Source organism: Hyaena hyaena, unplaced genomic scaffold (genome assembly GCF_003009895.1).
Source record: "Hyaena hyaena isolate Hyena2069 unplaced genomic scaffold, ASM300989v1 scaffold_121, whole genome shotgun sequence".
NCBI lineage: Eukaryota > Metazoa > Chordata > Mammalia > Carnivora > Hyaenidae > Hyaena > Hyaena hyaena.
This window is the reverse complement of record NW_024080753.1, coordinates 1699880-1719739: the sequence shown is the minus strand read 5'-3', so window position 1 is coordinate 1719739 and position 19860 is coordinate 1699880. Positions and strand designations below refer to the sequence as shown.

The following is a 19860-nucleotide window of genomic DNA, read 5'->3' as shown; positions in this document are numbered from 1 at the left end:
AGCGGGTTAGCTAGCTGATAGACACTCTGGATCTGAGCTCAGTGGTCCTCGGGGCGCCTGGGGGCTCAGTCGGTTGAGCGTCCGACTTCGGCTCAGGTCATGATCTCTCGGTTGGTGGGTTCGAGCCCCGCGTCGGGCTCTGTGCTGACTGCCAGCTCAGAACCTGGAGCCTGTTTCAGTCTGTGACTCCCTCTCTGTCTGACCCTCCCCCTCTCACGCTGTCTCTCTCTCTCCTCTCTCTCTCTCTCTCTCTCAGAAATAAAATAAAAACATAAAAAAAAAAAAAAAAAAGATCAGCGGTTCTCAAACGAGGCTGCACACTGGCATCACCTGAAGAGCTTTGAAAACGGCCGACGCCTGCGTCCGGCCCCCAGAAGCTCGAACGCAATCGGCCTGGACTGCGGCCCGGGCTCCAGGCGTTACCCCGGTGACCGCGCCGCGCAGCCGCGCCAGCGAACCGCCGAGGGGCCCTGCGGGGCGGGCCGGGGGCGGGGCTTGGGGCGGGGGCCGAGCCCGGAGGGAGCCGGGCGGGAGCTCGGGGTCACCGCGGCCCGCCCGCCCCGCCGCGGCCGAGACGCGCGCAAACGCCTCCGTTTCACAAAACAAAGGGGAGGCACGGGAGGTGCGCGGCCCGCTGGGCTGAGGCCTCGGCGGCGGCCCCTCCGGCCCGGGCGCCGCGGCATCTCGGGAGGCCATGGAGAGGAGCCCGGGGGGCGGCTGGCGCGCGGGGTCCGACGGCCGCCGGGCGCCTCCGAAGACCACGCCGGCGGTGGAGGAGCTGCGGCGCCGCGTGCAGGAGACCCTGGACCTGCTGTCCCCGCGGGAGCTGAGCCACTTCCGCGTCCTCCTCAAGACGGTGGACGAGGGGCCGCGCGTGAGCCCCCTGCGGCTGGAGCTGGAGGGCGGCAGCGCGGCGGGGCTGGCGCTGCTGCTGGCCCAGCACTACTACCTGCCCGCCGCGGCGCGCGTGCTCTCCAAGGTGCTGCAGCAGCTGCGCCGCGCCGACCTGCTGCCGCGCTGGCAGGGCGCCGACGCCGACGGCAGCTGGGGTGAGCGGGGCGCGGGGGGCCGGGGCCGGCGTGGGGCCCGCCGCCTGGGGGGGCTGGGGGCTGGGCGCCGGGGCCGCGCCCGGGTGAGCGCTCGGGTCGGCGGGGAAGAGGGGGTTCCCGCCTGCTGGGGGGGGTGCGGGGGGCGCCGGGGCCGGGCCCGGGTGAGCGCTCGGGTCGGCGCGGAAGAGGGGGTTCCCGCCTGCCGGGGGGGGGGTGCGGGGGCTGCCCTAGGACCCAGAAGACGCGCGCTGGGAGGTGGGAACTTGGGGGGAGCGGTCCCGAGCACCGCCGTCCCCGAGCGGAGTCCGAGCGAGCCGCCGAAGAGCGGCCACCAGGGTTCACCCGCACATTTCGGGGTGGGCTCAAAGGGCGGATCGACTCAGCAGGCCTGAGACGCTTGGTTAACAAGCGCCCTCGAGAGATGTGGGAGGTTTCCTGACGACGCAGCGAGACGCCCAGTGTGGGAAACCCCGCTGTCACATCCCCAGGGGGGTGCTTCTGGGGGGAGGGGCGCTTGCACACCATGACATCATTTGCCCTAAACCTAGGAAGATGTGGCTTATGACCAAGAAATGTAGTCGGCAACAGGTGGAGGGAGGTGGGGCTCCCCCCGCCCCGATTTAGTAAACGTGTGTGTACATACGTGTGTGAGAGAGAGGAAGCAGCTCTTCCACGGGAGCCGCTGAGACGGGCAGTATCAGCATGCTTGTGATGCGACGGAGCTTCTAGGTGTGCCACTGTGGCTGGTTTGTGTAGATGTGTAACGCACCCCACCCGTCACGGCCACCGCACGCGGCCTCCGGGCAGGACAGCGGCCGGCGGAGGCTGCAGCGTCCCTGCGCGTCCCTGCGCGCGCTGCGCCCGACCCAGCCCTCCCGGCCTCCCTCCCCGGTTCCGGGTCATGCCCCCCTGTGTTACACCTCTCCAGACTGTTGGCCTAGTGGGGTGTTTTTCCAGAATCATCCAACCTACACAGTATTATGGTTCTACACTATAGGCACCCAATAAATATGTGAACTAAATGCTAAGAGATTACGTTAATTTTTTTTTTAAATGCCTAGTTCCTTTACTTCATTTTTTCTTGATCGATGTCTTGATCTCCTCTTCAGGAAGTACACACGCAGTAATGTGTCACTTAGACCTTGTCCCTTTTTATCTCTGGCCTGGCTCTTCCTGCCCCTGTATCCAGCTGGGGCCTAAGGGAGGCCTGTTTTAAGTCTCTAGCCTCATGAATTTGAAGGAGGGTGTTTGTAATCCAGGGAACCCGTTCTAAAATGAGGTTGAAGCCTGCTGGACCCCAACACATAAGAGGCAACAGAATTCCCTGGGAGGGGCTTCCTGTTATAGGAATGACAGTGAATCCTGATTAAAATGAAAAGAAAAAAGGGGGAAACAATAATGCGTTTTTTTCTGTTTTATTCTCTTTTCATGAAAATTCATGCAGAGGTCCCAAGAAAGATTCTAAAGAGAAGCTATGACTGCGTGGATGGCGAACTGGTAAATATTTTTGCTCTCACTCCACCACCGCACACTGGCTAGGAGCGTTCCAGCCGCTTTAGCTGCTACTTTAACATTTTTCTGTGCTGTTCTTGTTGGTTAAAGGAGTCTATCTGTATGGTTATCTCGCTGCTTTTTGTTACGGTAGTGAAGGATAAACCGTAGCCCTTTAAAACCACTGTGCATGCGTTAACCAAACAAGGTCGGCTCTGCTGTTATTTCTGTTATGCAAATCAAGAAAAAGTGAGGCACCAGAGCTTCAATGGAAGTTCAGTGACTGGCCATATGACCTTGGACGACTGCGTAAATTGCCGGTTACAGCGTTTGGGCTTTTTAAGTTTTATTATGGAAATTTTAAACATACTAAAGTGGGACAGAAAAAACAAAAAAATGACCCTGCTTCAGCAAATTAGTAACATAGAGCCAATCTTGTTTTGTCTGCTCCCCACTCCAGTTACTTTAAAGCAAATCCAGATCTGTCACTTTCATCTGCAGATACTTTAGCATGAATCTCTAAATCTTCAGCGTGAGAAAGAGGTTTTTCAAAACATAACCACAGTACCATTATTCTACCTAAAAACAACTTCCTTAAGGTTTGCAAAGATGCAGTTAGTAATCAGATATGCTTGACTCGTTCCTATGTCTTTGGCAGGTGGGTGGTTTGAATCGGGATGCTGATTCATACGGGGTCTACACAATTAGAGTTGACTGCTTTCTTCCTTAAGACTCTTAGGATCCTTCTCCTTTCTTTAAGCCCTTTTTAAATTATTTACTTATTGAAGAAACCAAGTTGTCTGTACAATGTCCCACATTCTGGACTTTGATGACTACAGTGTTGTGTTGTCATTTACCATTTTTCTCTGTCCGCCATGTTTCTTTAAATTGGTAGTTCTAGCTATACATAGGAATTTAAAACTGAGACTGGCCTCTTAGCCCTAGTCTGAGGAAGATATCTGAAAGAATTGTAAATCAAGTCATGCCTCCCCACCCCGTCCATCCCCCGCCATTCCATAACTGATAAGAGACAATCAGTGTTGAGTTCCTGATCCAAACTGGGAAACCTTACCATTGATTCCCCCAAAGAAACTCATTATTTTGTATGTATGACATATTTGGATTTCTGAGTTTGGTTTGGTTTAAATATTGTTGGCTTCCCTGGAAAATAGGACTGTTATGACCTGAGTGGCAAGCGGAAGGCTTTCCTCATGTGTGTGGAGAAGAATAGACCGGGGGCTCACCGGGACATCATGCTAATGACCAAATGGCTTGGCCAGTGCCAGTTTGAGCATACGTCGTGCATCGATCCAAACAAGATGGTAAAGTCAAAAACAAAAATGAAAAATCGTAACTTGGATCTTACAATTTTCCTTTCTTTTCTAAAAAATTGCGTTTTAACACTTAAGAATCAGGACCTGCTGAGCAATGATATGTGTTTCCTGATAAAATTTTGGATACTTTTGTAATTTTAAGTGTGCGCTACCCTACCTCCCCTTCCAGTCGATTGGGGACCTCTTGGGCCCCAGGCTTGACTATGCAGTTGAAGAGGGAAGGGGACTCCAGAAGGTGTCTGTGGCAAGACGGGCAAGGAGGCCCAAGGACAAGGCAGGAGTCTGGAGAAGGCAAGTTCCAGAGCTTTTGGAAGCAGAAAAGACCAAGGAAACCCACTTGGGAGATCACCAGGAGGCAGGCCAGAGGGATTCCAGCAGCCTGAGTCCTGTGGGACTCCCTGGGGACCCTGGGAGAGGTGTGGAGAGGGAGCCGACAGTGCTGGGCAGAATTGCATTGTGACTTAACTAGATTATACTGAAAAAGGGGGAGAAAGGGGATGGTGGGAACTCCATTTGACCTCTTTGACTCTAGCTGAGTCATGACTTAGACCTGCCCTCATTTAGGGACAGTAGTAACATCGCAAAGCCCTTCTTAGATGCCAGGAGTCACCGCTAATGAATGTCAGGGAACAGCAGAGCATGGGGTTGTGAATGCTACGCAGACTGCCTCGGGTGGAATCCTGTCCCTTGCTAAATCTGGTTCTCACCTGAGGGTATTTGTCCCCCTCATTTGACCATAGCTGGAGCCATCTCTGGTTGTCACAACTGGAGAGTGCTACAGGCATCTAGCGGGTGCTACAATGTCCAGGACAGCCCCCACTGCAAAGAATTTTCTGGGTCCAAATGTCTGTTAGCGCTATAGTTTTAGCAACTCTGCCTGAAATTAATTGACTACTTTTCTTCTCTCTGAAATGGGGGTGGTGATAGTAACTTATCTTGGAGGGCTGTAGTGACAATGAATGAGCTACTCTGTGTCAATATTCACAGAATAGTATCTGGCTTATAGCAAGTGCCCAGCAAGCTTCATTTTTATTACTATTTCAAAGGTAAAAATAGACCCCTTTATTTTCCCCAAGGATCGTACCAGAATCTTTTACATACTGCATGGTTTTTAGTCCTGTTCTTTTTATTCAAATGGCAGAAACTGCCAATGTTCTTTTCGTTTATGCTCCTCAGGGTGTTAAGTGGCCGCTTTTCCTTCCTCCTGGCAATGTTTATAAATATTTAGCAGTGTTACTGGTAAAAGTATTTTAGTGTTCTGAGTTTCGTTTTTCTTATTCTTAGTTTGGTTAAACTAAGGTTAATCCTTTGGCCATTTTTTTCCTTCTGTAAATTATCCATTCTATCTCCTTTGCCCTTTCTCCTACTGGGTGGTCTTTTTCTTGTTCTCTTGGTTATTTTCCTGGATATGATTCATTTACAAACTGTAGTGCACATATTTTTCTCTTACCCTGTTACTTTTGATTTCTGTTGTCCTAAATTGTATGGAAGTCTTTTAATTTTTTTGTGAGTAAACTTCTCAGTCTTTCATGTCAGCTTCTTGTTTTTTTGTGTCTTGATTAAACCTCATGCCTTCCCAACTTAAAGAATGTTTAAATTATTTTTCTCTAATATTTGTATAGTTTAAGGTTTTCCTTTCTACTCTGGAATCTTATCTGTTTTGGACCAGTCTGAGGTAGGAAGCCTCACCTTGTGTCCAGATGGATAGTTCATTGGCTCAACATTTAGTGAATAATGTGTCCTTCCCCCACATGTCTAACACTCTGCCTTTATCGTGAAATAAATTCCCATATATAATTCATTTGGTTTCTAGAATCTGAAATAGTCCATTCATATATTTGTTTATACTTAAGCCAGTATATCCCTATTTCATTCACCATGATTTTTAAAGACATTTTGATGTCTAATAGGATCTATCTCTCCTCTCTCTCTCTGATCTCTCTCTTTTGTTTTTTTTTGTTTTTTGTTTGTTTTTGCTTATGAATATGCTTGACTGTTCTTGAGCCTGTCTGTCCTCTGTGACCCTGAGAATAATCTGGTTAATTTCCACTGAGAGCCTTTGGGATTTTGATTGCCAGGACATTGAATTGAGATTCATTGTCGCCTCTTCCCTACAGCTTTATCCTTTTCTTCATTTAGGTAATGTGTGCTATTTAGGTTTATTCCTAGGTATTGTCTTAGTTTGGGTGTGACCATGAATGGGACTTCCTTTTCCATGATGGGGTTTAAAAGATTGTTGCCAGGTAATGGGGGGGGGGGCACGTTAGATCTTTGTGAGTTAATCTTGTGTCCAGTCAGCTCCCTGGCCTCTGGTTCCAGTAGTTACTTGGTTGATTATTTTGTATTTCTAGATAGTCATGATACCTGTACAAATGAGTTTTGGCTCTTTGTTTCCTATGTTTAGACTTCAACTTTTACATGCTTTATTGAAAGGGCTACAATCTCGGCTGCAAGGCGTGTGGGAGCAGGATGGCCGCCATTCCCGCCTTGCTTTTCTCTCTAGGGGGCTTGACCCTGACGCGCTGCTCCATATGCTCTTGCAGCTGCCTCCATTCCCTTCCATTTCTAGCTTCGTGAGGACATTACTTTTAGAAAATAATAACATTTGTATGTTGAAATAAGTTAATAATATAAAATTTGCATACACTGACCCTTTGGGGAGCTATCATTATGTTGTTTTTTGCGGTAGAGAATCAGAAATGCCCTAATTCTGTTAAACAAGAACGAGAAGAAATTCTGTGAATTCCGAGGGCAAGTGAAAGGGAAGTGACAAGTTCATGAGCTAATACTTACCTCACACTAACTCTGCCCGAGATGTAGTTCTTTTCACATTTCTCATGTCCTCAGATTGCCTGCGAAGGGGACCGTCTCCAGCCTTTCTGATTTTACTTCCCTCCAGTTATTTTGAATATGTTATCCTATTTTACAGGAGTTACTTGGGAAAATATCATCATTTCGTGATGGACTCAATGAGATTAAGGATGACGTTGGCTGTTGCCTTGTTACTCTTATGTCCCATGGGGAGAAAGGCTTTATTAAGATGAAAGATGGTGAAAAAGTTAGCCTGGAGGACATCTTTGAAATGTTTAATAATAAAAATTGTCCAGCACTTCAAGAGAAACCAAAGATCTTTATCATCCAGGCCTGCAGAGGAGGTGAGTGGAGACTTCTTGGTGTAGTCATGTTTCTAGGAAATTATCATATGGATGATTGAGAAAAGAAAAAGAAGTTCAAAATTTCGGGGCGCCTGGGTGGCTCAGTCGGTTAAGTGTCTACTTTGGCTCAGGTCATGATCTCATGGTTTATGGGTTCGAGCCCCGCGTCGGGCTCTGTGCTAACAGCTCAGAGCCTGGAGCCTGCTTCAGATTCTGTGTCTCCCTCCCACTCTGCCCCTCCCCTGCTCACACTCTGCCTTTCTCACTCTCAAAAATGAATAAATGTTAAAAATTTTTTTAAAAAGAAGTTAAAAATATTAATTCGTGTGTTTACAGTCAGAGGCCCCTCCGCTGCTGTGACGTTATGTCCTGGAGACTTTGGGCCGGGAGGCAGGGATAGAAGGGAAACTTACCTGGGTGGAATCGTTAACCCTGGCTGAGGAATGGTCCAAGTCCCCCACGGCGTGAGGTGGGCCAGAGAGCCTCAGATCTGAGAGAGGTGTGTGCCCTCTCCGAGGGCCATCCTACCGTCCGTGTGACACCAGGCGACCTGTGGGGCCCACATCCGACTTGTGTAGCTTCTGCGGCCATTTCTCCCTCTTGTGGAGAATCAAGCTTGTTGGGATTTGATTAAGGGCTCCTGGTGTAAGTGGTGCTTTACTGTAGTTTATATTTCTGTTCTTCAAAAAACAGACAAAAGAGATAATGGTGTGGAGACGGACGATGAACCCATGGAGTCTGACGACGTTTCGGAAAAGAGGAGGCTGCCCACCTTCAGCGATTACTTCATCATCTACCCGACCCAGGCAGGTGAGACAGGGAGGGTAGGCGACAGTGACGCACACTTGCTTCCAGAAGGTTGAAGTTATTCGTAACGATTCTCAGAATCTCTCCTTTCTTAATTCTTTGTGCCTTACAAATTGGCGTCTATCAGGAGAGGTGTTTGCTAACCCCTCCCTCTCCCTGCACACGTGTTCCCACTCTTAGAGACGGGGGGTTGGCCTCTCTAAACAGAAGAAGCAGATCGTTCTTCCAGGAGCGCACACGTCTCTGAACAGAGCGTCACGTGGTGAATGAGGTCATGGGCTCTCGTATGAAAAAGATTCTGGCCCAAAAGCCAGTTCTGCCACTTGATGTATTTGAGACCTCCAGTATTTCTACATCGCCAGCTATGTTCCTTTCTTCATGGGAAACGTGAATGATAGAATTCACTTATGTCACTGGGACGTTACAGAAGTTGAATTCTTTAAAGCATGTGCCCATCATAATGAATGGCATAGTAAATACAAAAAAAGGAAATTCGATACTATTACTACTAATATATTGTGCTAATAATATTTTTATCATCGTTACTAATACTATTATTAATAATAAGTTCAAGCCCAAAAGAATCTTGTGTATGAGAGGGTGGACTTGAATCACTTGTGAGGGGAAACAAAAATGTAGGAGAGAAAGATTTCAGGGGTCCAGGAAGATTTTTTTTAGTTGTTTATTTTAAGATTTATTTTTATTATTTAAAAAAATGTTTACTTATTTATTGGGAGAGCGAGTGAGCACATGCAAGCTGGGGAGGGAGGGAGACCCGGCTCCACACTCTCAGTGCAGAGCCTGAGATGGGGATCGATTCAGGAACCATGAGATCATGACCTGAGCTGAAACTGAGAGTCGGGTGTTTAACCGACTGAGCCACCCAGGCGCCCCAGGATATTTTTAATTTTTAAGTAATGTCTACACCCAACATGGGGCTTGAACTCACAACCCCAAGATCAGGAGTCATGCACTCTACCCGCTGAGCTAGCCAGATGCTCCCCTTTAGTTGTTTTTATCTTTATTGGTTTTTTTTTTAATGTTTATTTATTATTTTTGAGAGAGAGAGAGACCGAGCGGGGCAGGGGCAGGGAGAAAGGGAGACACCGAATCTGAAGCAGCTCCAGGCCCTGAGCCATCAGCACAATAAACTTTCATAAAGTGAACGCACCCTGTAACGGGCACCCTCATCGAGAAGGAAGATGATGCCAGCATTCCGGGTAGGAAGTCCCCTTCCGGCCCCCTCTGGGCATCACCACCCAAACACTCTGCACTCCTGAGGGCAGGCAGGATCCTGCCTTCTAGCACCACAGATTAGTTTTGCCAGTCTTTGAACTTTATGTAAATGGGATCGTAAAGTAGCACAATATATAGTTTCTCTCTGTTTATTGTCTCTCTTCCCCACTAGCACATCAGCTCTGTGGAGGCAGAGAGTTTTAGTTCTTCGGTTCAATACTGAATCTCCAGCCCTTAAGAGAGTGTGTGTGTGTGTGTGTGTGTGTGTGTGTAGTGCGGCACACAGTCATAAAACTCATTCATTCAATAAAACTGGAACATTGGGTTTCTCGCCTTGACCCTGAACTGTGTGTGTGTGTAGTGCGGCACACAGTCATAAAACTCATTCATTCAATAAAACTGGAACATTGGGTTTCTCGCCTTGACCCTGAACTGTCCCATAATAATTTTGTAGTCAGTTTATATCAAGAGCTCATTTCCTTTTATTGCTGAGTAGCAGGCCACATGTGGCCACCACAGTCTGTTTATTCGTTCAGTCACCTGTTGGGTTGTTTCCAGTCTTTGACTGTTTCAAATAAAGCTGCTCTGAACTTTTGTGTGCCCGTCTCTGTGAAGCCACATGCTTTCATCTCTCTGATAAACAGCCAGGACTGAAATCTTATGTCTAACTCTAGTGGGGAAGGTTTTCACATCTTACCACTAAGTATGGTTTCATTTTAAGTGGTTGCCCTTAGTTTCCTTTGCTGGCAATTCTTCACTCACATTTTATCTTGGATTCCATATATATATATATATGGAAACTACTTTAATACTCTTTTCAAGTCAACATGAAGGAGTCCCTGGGTGGCTCAGTCAGTTAAGGGTCCAACTTCGGCTCAGGTCACGATCTCATGGTTTGTGAGTTCAAGCCCCACGTTGGGCTCTGTGCTGACAGCTCAGAACCTAGAGCCTGCTTTGGATTCTGTGTGTGTGTCTCTCTCTGCCCCTCTCCCACTCACTCTCTCTCTCTGTCTCTCTCAAAAATAAACAAACAGTAAAAAAAGAATACTTAGTATAATATAACAGTAATAAAAATTAAAAACAATAATAAAAAAAGGATAGAATAGAGAATGTAGAGGCAGAACCAGCTATGTGGGCCAACTAGGCACGTGACGAGCCATCGCCAGTTAGTGTTGAAAGAATGGGCCGTCCAGTAAATACTGCTGGGAAACCTGGCATCTCTGTGGGAGAAAACGAAAAAATTATTTCTTGGCGTAGGGTTCGTTGCATCTCTAAGCACGTGAAATGTCCAGTAAATCTGTAGTAATGCTCCTTTTATCTCTAATATTTGTGTTTTCCTTCTTTTTTTCTTGATCATTCTTACCAGTGGTTTCATAAAGAACCTATTTTTAGGGGCATCTGGGTGGTTCAGTCAGTTAAGCATCTGGCTTTGGCTCCGGTCATGATCTCGCAATTCACAGGTTTGAGCCCCGCGTCGGGCTCTGTGCTGACAGCTCAGAGCCTGGAGCCTGTCTTCGGATTCTGTGTCTCCCTCTCTCTCTGACCCTCCCCTGCTCATGCTGTCTCTCTCTCTCTCAGAAATGAAGAAAACATTAAAAAAAAAAAAAAGAACCTATTTTTAGGGGCACCTGGCTTAGCATCTGGTTAAGCATCTGACTTCAGTTCGGGTCATGATCTCACCATCTGTGAGTTCGAGCCCCGTGTCAGACTCTGTGCCGACAGCTCAGAGCCTGAGTGGGATTCTCACTCCTTCCCTCTCTCTGCCCCTTGTGGGATTTTCTCGCTCATTCTCTCTACCCTTGCTCACTTACGCCCCCCTCTCTCTCAAAAAAAAAAAAAAAAAAACCCACCAAAATTAGTTTTAGTTTTGTTCATTCTCTCGAGTATAGGTTTTTTATTTCATTAATTTTGACTCTTATTTCCATTTTTCGTCATTTGTTGGGGGGGGGAGTTATTCTGCTTTTCTTTTCCCAACTATTTCAGTTAGATACTTGGCTTATTATTTTCTATATTTTCAAAAATATAAGCATTTAGACTTCTCCAGGAACTTGAGGGTGTTATGCTGAGTGAAATAAGTCAGGCAGAGAAGGACAGATACCATATGTTTGCACGTATAGGAGGATTAGGAGGAACTTAACGGAGGACTGTGGGGGAGAATAAAGGGGGAAATAGGGGGGAGAGGGAGGGAGGCAAACCATGAGAGACTTTTGAATGCCGAGAACAAACTGAGGGCTGATGGGGAGGGGAAGGGGGGTGATGGGCAAGGAGGAGGGCACTTGTGGGAATGGGCACTTGTGGGGATGAGCACTGGGTGTCATATGGAAACCAACTTGACAATAAACTATTAAAAAATAAAATTAAAAAATATATAAGCATTAAAAATTTTTTTTTAACTTTTATTAATTTTTGAGAGACAGAGCAAGAGCAGAGGAGGTGCAGAGAGAGAGAGAGAGAGACACAGATCCAAAACAGATTCCAGGCTCTGAGCTGTCAGCACAGAGCCTGATATGGGGCTCAAACTCACAAATGGTGAGATCATGACCTGAGTGGAAGTCAAACACTTAACCGACTGAGTCACCCAGGAGCCCCCTGATATATAAGCATCTTCAAATAATCCCCTCTGAGTACTGCTTTCACTGTATCCCTCACATTTTAACATGTAGCTTTTTAAAAATGTATTTATTTATTTTGAGAGAGAGAGAGAGAGAGCAAGCATACTCTTGATCTCATGCACCAAACTGTGAGATCATGACCCAAGCCTAACTCCAACTGACTGAGCCACACAGGTGACCCAGCTATTAAGATATTAATCCTGAGCTTGGAACTAACTACTTTAGTAAATGGAGCTCTTAGGTACTTCTCTTGGCCTAGGAGTGCTGTGTGACAATTCCTGGGACACTGAGGGCATCACGCACCTAGACAGTTTGGGATCTTCTGCACATGTATATACATGGGACGGGATGACTGACTGTCCCAGTTTGCCCGAGAGGGACAGGGTTCCTGGGATACTCGACTTCTCAGTGCTAACACCAGGAAAGTGGGTGAATGGGTGTGTCGAGCACTCAAATCTGGGCGCTCCTTTGAAATTGCTTAGTGGGGAGAATGGGTGACAGGAAATCTGAAAGCCACTGGGAGTGATATGTTCATACTGTAGAATGTTCACCCTGTAGGTTGTTCAGACTGTAGGATGTCCCCCTATAGGATGTCCACACCTTTGTATGTCCACACTACTGAATGTTCACACTGCAGGATATCCAAACTATAATATGTTCACACTGTAGAATGTCTACTGTAGATTGTCCACACTATCAAATGTCCATACTGTAGTGGGTTCACACTATAGAATGTCTACTGTAGTAGGTTCACACTATTGAATGTTCACACTGTAGAATGTTCACACTGTAGTAGGTTCACAGTGTAAAAGGTTCACACTGTAGAATGCCCACACTGTAGAATGTCCACACTGTGGTATATTCACACTATCAAATGTTCACACTATAGGATGTTCACGCTATAGAATGTCTACCTGTAACAGATTCACACTGTCGAATATTCACACTGTCGAATGTTTAGGCGCCCCTAAAAAATGCAGTTTCAGTCTGCTAAATTGATTTCTTGGCTGACAATTGGGCCCCAGCCTGCAGTTTGAAGAACACTGGATGGATGGATTGTCAAACATTGTGATGTAACTCAAATTTGCTCTAAGAGGGGCAATACCGAAATTCCTGTATAGTTCCCACACTAAACAGATGTGTTCTGTGGATTTGTTTACAACTTTATGGAGCTATAGTTGAAGTATGAGCTGTAATATCCCATGTATATCATTTGAACAGAAAGAAGTATACATTCATGACACCATCACCATGATCAAGCAAATATTTCTGTCACCTCAAAAAGTTTCCTCATGTTATAATCTATGCCTGCCTCCCTCCCCATCCCTGGGTCACTAGTTGTGTTGTCTGTTACCACAGATTAGAGTATATCTTCTGGAATTGTATATAACTGGAATTATATAGCATGTAAGTTTCCTCTCTCCTCCCCTCCTTCCCTCCCTCCCTCCCTTCCTGTCTTCTTCCACTCAGCATAATGATTTTATGACTTATCCATGTTGTTTTGTATGTCAGTAGTTCATTCCTTTTGATTTCTGAGTAGTTGTGTGAACATAACACAATGTTAACACAAGGTGCTCAGCCATTCACTTGTTATTGAACAATTTAAGTTGTTTCTAGGTTTTGGTTATTACAAATAAAGCTGCTGTGACCACACGTGAATAAGTCTTTGGGCATACGTTTTTGTTTTCCTTGGGTAAATGCGAAGAAGTGGAATGTTTGGTTCACATAGTAGCTATGTTTGACTTTTAAAGAAAGTGCCAAGTTGAAAATTCTTTTTCAAAGTGGTTGTATCATTTACATTCCCACCAGCAGTGTGTGAGAGTTCCAGTTGCTCCATATCCTCATTATCAGTTGATTTGATCTGTTTTTAAATTTTAGACAGTCTGATGGGTGTAGAATAGTATCGCCTTGTTGTTTTGATTTGCAATTCTTGGACACCTAGTGATTATCTTTTCCTGTACATGTTGCCCATTCATATATCTTCTGCTAAATGTCTGTTCATGTCTGTTGCCCAATTTTTTATCGAGTTGTTGGTTTTCTTAGGAAGTTGTAAGAATTATTTATATATTCTGGATACAAGTTCTTTACCTGGTATGTATTGCAATATTTCTCCCAACCTGTGGCTTGCTTTTCATTTTCTTAATAACATGTTTCAAAAACCAAAAGGTTTTAATTTTGATGAAGTTCAGTTTAGCAGCTTTTGCTTTTGCAGTTTATGCCTTTTGTGTTCTAAGAAACCTTTGCCTACATTGAGATTGCAAAGATGTATACATGGGCTTTTTTCTGATCCAACCTAGATTTATTATCAGAGGGTACGATTTTGATATTCCCATCAAATTTCCACACTAAAAACAGACATGTCTCATGTTTTTTAATCTGCTAATAAAAATAACTCCACTAAATTTTTTTGAGGACCCCAAAATAAATTCTACATGGTTGTATTTGGTGGATATTTAGTGTAATATCCTGTAGCAAAAGTCAGAAATAAAAAAAAAAAAATAGAGGGGGTACCTGGGAGGCTCAGTTGGCTAGTCATCTGACTCTTGATTTCGGCTCAGGTCACGAACTCATGGTTCATGAGTTTGAGCCCCGCATTGGGCTCTGTGCAGACAGTGTGAGCTTGCTTAAGATTCTCTCTCCCTCTCTCTCTCTCTTTGCCCTCTTCAAATATAAATAAATAAACATTAAAAAATAGAGAAAGAAGGGATAAATGAAGGACATATGGCAAAATGAAAACTGTTGAATCTGGGGGATGATCCTATGGGAGTTTGTTAAACTTTGCCTTCTTTTGTGTATATTTGAAAAGTTTTAGTTTAAAAATTCATATTAGAGAATTGCCCTCTTGAGGAGTTACATGCTTTTGGTCACAGGAGTCCCCTGGGAGGCTCAATGCTTCTTCTTTTTGTGTCTGTGTCTCTTATGGCCCCAGGCACTCCTATTAATACAAGAATGCTTCTGTATTCTCAGTTCAAAGCCATTTTCTAGGTTTAATTATGGGTAAAAGAAAAACTTCAGTGCAAAGGGAGGAGGAAAACAGACGAAGTATTTTCACTTTGTAGATCATGTCGCCTTACGGCACCCTCGCACCGGCTCGGTGATGATTGAAGCAATGGCTGAGGTCTTTAAACAGCACGGAAATAAGTGCCACATCGCTGACTTTTTCACCAAAGTAAGTAAATTCTAAGTGAGCACATGCTCCATTCATGCACTTGCTCGGAGCGTTTTCATGAGATTGACTTTAGCCATGAAAATACGACAGATACTGAAAAGCTGCTTGGAAGTGACGGGCTGATCATGAGTTACAATGACTGGCATTCAGAAAACGTGCTTGGGCCAGCTGCTGAGGGAAACAGAGTGATACCTTCCGTGCATTGCTAATAGGAGTGTATTGGATGACCTTTAAAGACCCTGTGTGCTCTGCAGCCCCCCAGGGCAGTCAGCTTGGCCTGACTCAGCTCCCCTAGAGAAGGCAAAGCCTTCGGACTTCTGTAAGGACAGACTCGAGCTCACATCTGTCTCCCCAGCTTGTCGCCCGTGGTAAGGATTCACTGATTATACACGTGCCCAATAACAGGAGTAGATTTCTACACGAGCCCCAGTTTGGAGAATGGCCCAGGTATTGTAGCTTATATCAGGGTTGAGGAGTAATTTTCTTCTCAGTCGGAGAGTTTTATGCCCACAGAGAGCCAATTAGAAAAGATCATAGAAGTAGCAGCGGTACTGACGTCGACTGCGTGGCTCGCTCCACGCCACTTACTGTTCTCTGTGCTTCCCAGGTACGAATCTAGTTATTCCTTCCAACGCCCCTCAGGTGCCTGCTGGGATTCGCATCCCCTGTGACAGGTGGGGGCCAGACGGTGGCCGAGCTGCCACCCAGGCTCATCACAGTGCTTCTAGAGTTGATGCCCTAGTCACAATTACATACTAACTCCTCCCCACCTCCCCAAGGTATGGTAACCATTTCTGTTTCCTTAAGACCCAAAGATTTAACGTTAATATTCTACATAGGATGCTTCATAGCCCTTTAACCTCCTTTTTACTTCATTTGAGGTTAGAGCTTTGGTGGGGGGTTTGTAAAAGGGAGGGACCACAGACAGTGGTTCAAGCCACATTCCTGAGTATCTTCTATTGCGCAATTTCTCTAAGAAAATAGTTTGTCAGCTTCTTAGGAATATGTTATAAGAAAGATTTAACCAACGGTAAGTGGAAATCTACAGTAGCTAAGGCTAGCTGTATTTTTAAAGCGCCCTTCATTTTTAAAGTGCCTGCCGAGGAGGCACTGGCAAAGAAAAAAAATCCAGAAATGGGCACGACGGGGCCTTAGCGTTAAAGACCCTCATGGCCTCGTGACATGGCAGGTGGTTGAGATGCTCACGACCAACCTTGATTATAGGGCTGCGATGTGCTTTGGACATAACATAACCCAACCCTTTTACTTTACGTCGTGTTACCAATTGCCCAGAAAGGATTAATACCTTGCCTACGAATCCCCAGGGACAAGATGAGCCCAAACCCAGGTCTGTGGACCCCGGAGAGCTGCATTCCAGGCACGCGGTGCGATGTCCTTCCCCACTGTCATTTGCGCACCTCTTTCCGAAATGCAGACTTCTGCCATTCCACACTGTAGGGCCGACTAAAAGGCTTTCGCTCAGGGCCTTTGAACAGCTTGTGCTTTTACTCTTCCAGGTGAATAACAAAGTGGTGCACACTGAATTTCATCTACACGAGGAACCCATAAAAGTATCGCTTGTCATGGAATCGACTTTAACTAAATCGGTATACTTTTGACATTGGGAGGATGAAAAGCGAAGGGCGGCTTCATAACCGACAGTGTAAAGAGCCGAGGGCGTTTGTAGCGTAGTTGTAATGGTTCTCATTCGGTGTCATTTCTGTCATCACTCGGATTTCTCCAACTTGTTTTGCATATAGATGGTATTTTTCCAAGATCGGACCATGTTTATTTGACACTTGTAAATAATTCGACTTGTTTTAAAAGATCACTGTTTTTTGAAAATGTTTCCTGAGCAGTTAAGCAAAACATGGAAACCCAGCTTGATTTGTGGACCACTTTTAGGATGTGCTTCCCTTACTGATTACACTCCACCCTCTCCCCTTTTGGTGCTGGTGTTCACCCCCGTTTTCTTGGCTTCGTCTTCAAGAACTGTCTTTACGTCGTCGGGTCATGTTTCACCTGATTTCTCCCATGTTGTTGTCTGCCACCAAACTCGGCTCCTTGACCCCATAAGCCATTTTCGAGTCTGACCCGGGCGTCTTCGTTTGTACTTTGTGCCTCTGACGCCTCGTGTTTCCGCCTTCCACCCATTCCCCAGCCTCTCCCTTGCTGCGTGGTCCCTCGGAACTGCTGTCTTCTCTGCCTGGAATGCTCTGTTCTGCTCCAGTCCTTACTGGCCCTCAGGGTCTGGTGCAGGCTTCGCACAGGAGCGCTCTCTGCCAGGCCCTCCCGCTCGGTCAGCCCTTCCTGAGCGCTCTCAGACCCTGTGCTTTCCTTCTGCAGCCCTCAGCACTGCTGTACTTACAGGACTGTGTCGCGGCCATTGATCTCTCTCCTGTTCATTCAGTCATAAGCTCCCAGAGGCAGAGGCTGTGCGTCTCATTCCCTGCTGTAGCCCAGCTTCCATCCGGGCCTTAAGGCCTAGAGAAGCACTGTGATGAATGCTTCCCGAATGACTAAGCTTCTGTCGTTTCATTGTTTTGTCCACTCGTCAGACCTCACCTCATTACCTCTGTGCATCTGGCCACCTTCTAGTCATGCGCACCTGCCTGGGTGTCCTGCGGCTTCTGTAACTCAGTAAGTCCGAAGTCAACCTACATTTCCCTTAAATGTCTTCACAAAACTCATCCCATTGTTAATAATCCTCTGACCCCCCCACTGCCTGCCGAATATACTCAGATTCCTATAGGAGAATATTCCAAGTCCTTCTCTGCCAGGCCTTAACCTACACTCCTTGTGTACCGCCTGTCTGTCCTGGGTCTTGGCCACGTGGGGGCATCTGCCCTCCCCTCAAGAACCCTGTCTCTCAGGATCAGGCTTGTGGATTAATGAATGTTGAATGAATCCTCTTGGCTTTATCATCATACTTCATTCTCTCCCTTCTGCCTGAAACGTCCTCCGTCCCATTGTAGGCCTCCTCGATCCCTCGCATTCTTAAGGGTGCGACTCGGGTCCCATCCCCCCAGAAGGAAAACTGTACGCAGACCAGTGTTTTTCGAGTGAACAAACTCTGGGCTGAAGATGACCTTTCATTGTGATTGTGTTTGAACTTTCCGTGTGACCTTGGACTATGCTAAACCCTGGTTCCCGTATCATAAAAGGAGGTTTGGCTCAGCCGAGAACTCAGTCAGTCCCTGGACTTTGTGAACTTTGGCTTCTCCGTAAGCTGTTCATGAATACGCTGCTGGTGGGGCCGTTCCTGATCCCGCAGGGTCAAGCCGGCAGCTGCGTAAGACCGTTGGGCCTGTGTGAGGATGCAGGTGTTCGGGGAAGATGCCCTGAAGATTGAGGCTCACGACGACTGAAGCAACCAGGAATCTCCAGGCCCGTCTCCATTTCAGTGGACAACTGTGTCCTTTTTTAGTTAATGTGATTTTTTTCAAGTCTCTGTATGTATGATTTGATTTTTAAAAACTTTTTTGAGTTTTGATATTTGATATGTAATTTTGCATAAAATTAATAGGGCATTAAAATGTCACCTTGGTTCATAAAATAGGAACATCAGGCGAGCCCTCCCTGTTCATTTGCGCCCTGTGCGGTCCGAGGACTCCAGGCCCAGGGGCTCATTCATTTTGGAGGACGGCAGCGGCAATAGCTCATTTCCTGAGAGAGGTTAAGTGACTCGTCCAGAGGCCCAGGTAGCATGTGGCAGGCAGTGCTGGGTTCCAGTGCATGAAGTTATACAAGGCAAAAAGTGCCTAGTGAGCGAGAAAAGTTGTAAGACAGAATCCTTCCAACAAACAGAAAGGACCGTACCGGTTAACTAAGGGAATGCAAGAGCGTTGGGACAAAGGCGGGAACAGGCATTTTGACTGCTCAGGCCACGGCAGGTGAGATTTCTGGACAGGACTGGGGCACAGCTGGGTACGAGACACACAGGTGAAGGAGGAGCAAGGAGGAAGTCTGGTTAGAGAGGGAGGTGGGAAGGTGCCCAAGATGAACTTGAAGCTTGGGACCAGCTGTCCGTAAATCAGAACATGGACTCCTCTAGCCATCCGGTGCCACGTGAAGTGTATCCACCCAAAATGACAGTCCCTAGCACAATTTTGCCAAGGTTTTAACTTTTTAAATATGAACCCCCAAGATCAAAAGTTTACCAAACGAAGGCTCTGAGATTTTTATTTAAAAGGCACAGGGGGATGGGGAGAGGGGCGCCTGGGGGGCTCAGTCAGTTAAGCATCTGACTTCGGCTCAGGTCATGATCTCACGGCTCGTGGGTTTTAGCCCGTGATGGGCTCTGTGCTGACGGCTGAGTCTGGAGGCTGCTTTGGGTTCTGTGTCTCCCTTTCTCTGTCTGCCCCTCACCCCCCTCTCAAGTAAATAAACATTTTAAAAATTAAAAAAAAAAAAGGCAGAGAGAAAAAAAGGGGCAGGAGCTGGTGCAGACGGGCAGGGGTGCTGCAGGTGAGGACACCTGGCTAGCGGCAGCTTTCCTGTGACAAGCCCGACTCGGCCCCGGGCCCCTCCCAGGGTTTACTACAGGGCCTTCCTCACCTCCGGGCTTGTGTTGACTCATTTCCTCAGCAAGGACTTTCACCATGCACACTCGTTCTCAAGAGCAAAGTTGTTTTGTAAGAAAAATACTGTTTTGTGGAGAAACACCCAAACACAATTACAGTGTCGTGGCGTCCTTGTAGCAAAGAAGTCCTTCCGGGACCCCAGGGTGCATACAGTAGGCGCCGCTAAGGTGGCTTGGACGTGTGCGGAAGGCCCTCCAGAGAAGTCAGGCAGTGCAGGCACAGAAACTGCCCCTAAAAGCCGCCTGTTCCATTTTCCAATAGCTATTTTTGCTTTGAGAGCCAAAATGTCTCCAGATATTTTCAGCAGTTTCTAAGGAGGCTTAAAGCCACGCGTCAGTTTTCTTCTTTCCTTCTCTATCAGCGGCAATGGGGTTTTGCTCCGTTTCAGTGTAAAAGAACCTGTGTTCCCTTCTAGTATATTAGT

At 46.6% G+C, this 19860-nt stretch overlaps 1 protein-coding gene across 1 annotated transcript; it reads left to right on the top strand.

Annotated features, from left to right (window-relative positions):
• The first annotated feature begins 513 nt into the window (after nt 1–513).
• LOC120235071 (caspase-14-like) lies at nt 514–18415 on the top strand. Its single transcript, XM_039237185.1, has 7 exons — nt 514–1049; nt 2494–2546; nt 3713–3862; nt 6804–7029; nt 7723–7839; nt 14744–14853; nt 16371–18415. The coding sequence occupies exons 1-7, from the start codon at nt 695–697 to the stop codon at nt 16470–16472; spliced, it is 1113 nt and encodes a 370-aa protein (XP_039093116.1). The 5' UTR covers nt 514–694; the 3' UTR covers nt 16473–18415.
• The last annotated feature ends 1445 nt before the right edge of the window (nt 18416–19860 follow it).

Coding starts and splice junctions, on each gene's coding strand:
- LOC120235071 (XM_039237185.1), top strand. CDS start 695: ATGGAGAGGAGCCCGGGGGGCGGCTGGCGCGCGGGGTCCGACGGCCGC. Junction 7,840..14,743: donor CATCTACCCGACCCAGGCAG/GTGAGACAGGGA, acceptor TTCACTTTGTAG/ATCATGTCGCCTTACGGCAC. Junction 14,854..16,370: donor TCGCTGACTTTTTCACCAAA/GTAAGTAAATTC, acceptor TTACTCTTCCAG/GTGAATAACAAAGTGGTGCA.